General features: G+C 39.5%; 1 protein-coding gene across 1 annotated transcript; it reads left to right on the top strand.

The window, feature by feature from the left end:
- Nucleotides 1-234: 234 nt before the first annotated feature.
- CXE17 (carboxyesterase 17) lies at nucleotides 235-1,446 on the top strand. The gene has a single exon (XM_011022927.1). It carries the CDS (start codon nucleotides 246-248, stop codon nucleotides 1,272-1,274), a length of 1,029 nt encoding a protein of 342 aa, XP_011021229.1. The 5' UTR covers nucleotides 235-245; the 3' UTR covers nucleotides 1,275-1,446.
- Nucleotides 1,447-2,165: the final 719 nt, after the last annotated feature.

Consider the following 2,165-nt stretch of genomic DNA (forward strand, 5'->3'; position numbering starts at 1 on the left):
CCATTTCGAAAAATTACAAGTTCATAAATCTTTTAACGGTTTCCACATGAAGTGAGAATCTAAGTGGTGTCATAGCATGAGCTCAACTGCCTGACTACTTGTGAGATAAAAAGAAAAGGAAGGTTCCCTCTCAATTTAAAGTTTATCCTTAACCTAATCTTTCACTCTCTATATAAAGTGAGTTCAGATTTATAGCAGAACATACCAAATTGTCCATTACACCCCACTGCAAGGTAAGAAAAAATATGGCTGCCATTTCGTTTGATCCAAGAGTTAATCTTCAAATGAGAAAGAACTCTCACGGCGTAATTAGTGAAGAAATTGAAGGACTCATCAGAGTTTACAGAGATGGACGCATCGAAAGGCCTCCTATAGTTCCTAACGTTCCTCGCAATGTGGCGCCAGTAGATGATGTGACAGCAAAAGATGTTGTTATCGATAAGTTCACTAACTTGTGGGCACGCATTTATGTCACAAAACGCTCAGGCATACTGCCTTTGCTTGTTTACTTCCATGGAGGTGGATTTTGTGTTGCTTCAGCTGCCTGGATTTGTTACCATGAGTTCTTGGCCAATCTTGCTTCTAAAGCGGGTTGCATCATCGTATCCGTAAACTATCGTCTAGCCCCAGAAAACCGTCTCCCTACTGCTTACGAAGACGGCATCAAGACCCTTATGTGGGTAAAACAACAGACTCTAAATTGCTCTCCTGAGCATAACTGGTGGTTTAGTCGGTGCAATTTCTCTAGCTTGTTCTTAGCTGGTGACAGTGCTGGAGCAAACATAGCATACAATATGGCGACAAGGTTAGGGTCCAGTAACAATCCTGATTGCATGATAATTAAGCCTTTGTGTCTCAAGGGCATCATCTTGATCCAACCTTTCTTTGGAGGAGAGGCAAGAACTTTGTCCGAGAAAAACATGGCTCAGCCAGCTAACTCAGCTCTGACTCTATCGGCTTCTGACACGTATTGGCTGTTATCACTACCTTTAGGGTCTACCCGTGATCATCCATGCTGCAACCCTTTAGCAAACGGTGCAAGCAAGTTGCGGGATCAAAGATTTCCAGCAACAATGGTGTGCATATCTGAGATGGATATACTTAAGGATAGAAACTTGGAGTTTTGTGCTGCTTTGGTTAATGCTGGTAAGAGAGTAGAAAAAATGATTTACAAAGGAGTTGGACATGCATTTCAAGTTCTACTTAATTCTCATCTCTCCCAAATCCGCGTTCAAGAGATGGTGTCCCATCTCAATGCTTTCATCCACCGATGACAGAAGGAAAGGGTTTCATGTTTCGTCATTACTGTTTAAGTACTATCTATTCTGTGTCATAGCTTAGATAACGTTAACGTTGTTCACAAGATACGTATTTTCATACATGTATCTATATGTAGGCCTTCGCTTTCCGCATCATTTATCCTGTTTAAGCTGGTTTTCCTATTACTTTCTGTTTGTTATGCCAGAGTCAGAATGTGCTATATAATTGTAACCTTGCTTTTGCTTTATAAAAAAGCTTCTCTTTCCTATATTTGACTAGTCAAAAGGATGGTGGATTGCTCAATATTTCAAATTGAGTTGTATTGATCTCAAAGAACAATCTATGATCCCAATAAATATAGAAGAAAGAACCCCAATGGTGTTTCTACAAAAGGAATGTGCTCTGGGCACAGCTGAAAATAGTCATGTGTTGAATGATCGTTGCTGCTGGCGCATGCTATTTACAACCTTGGAACCTTTGTTGGATAGCTAATCTAAACCGCTAGAATCCTTCCCACTTTGGTGGCAGGGTAGTTGCAGTGATATCCAAAGATATTATATCCTTTTTTTTCTTTTTTTAAACCGATGACAATAGCAATCGATGGTTCTCCTTCTCAATTCATATAAGTTATTCCTTTGATGATTGATGAGGAAGCAATGGGCATAGAAACATAATCAAACTGTCAAAAGGAGTATTGTATATAAGATGTTTTCAAACTTTCAATGACATTGATCATCGATCATTTCTCGTCCTTCAGTCAGATAGTATTCGAGCATTCAATGAGCAAATGAAATTCTTTCGAATCTCCAGAAACTGCGACCCTGTCGCTTGGTTTTAATTAACAACCACCTGATCTTTTGCACTATAGAACAGATTTTAGAGAGACTAAAAAGAAGACCTTCTCT

Source organism: Populus euphratica, unplaced genomic scaffold (assembly GCF_000495115.2).
Source record: "Populus euphratica unplaced genomic scaffold, PopEup_1.0 scaffold10.1, whole genome shotgun sequence".
NCBI classification, from domain to species: domain Eukaryota; kingdom Viridiplantae; phylum Streptophyta; class Magnoliopsida; order Malpighiales; family Salicaceae; genus Populus; species Populus euphratica.

Bases quoted from the DNA above. Each gene is read 5' to 3' on its own strand.
- CXE17 (XM_011022927.1), top strand. From the start codon at position 246: ATGGCTGCCATTTCGTTTGATCCAAGAGTTAATCTTCAAATGAGAAAG.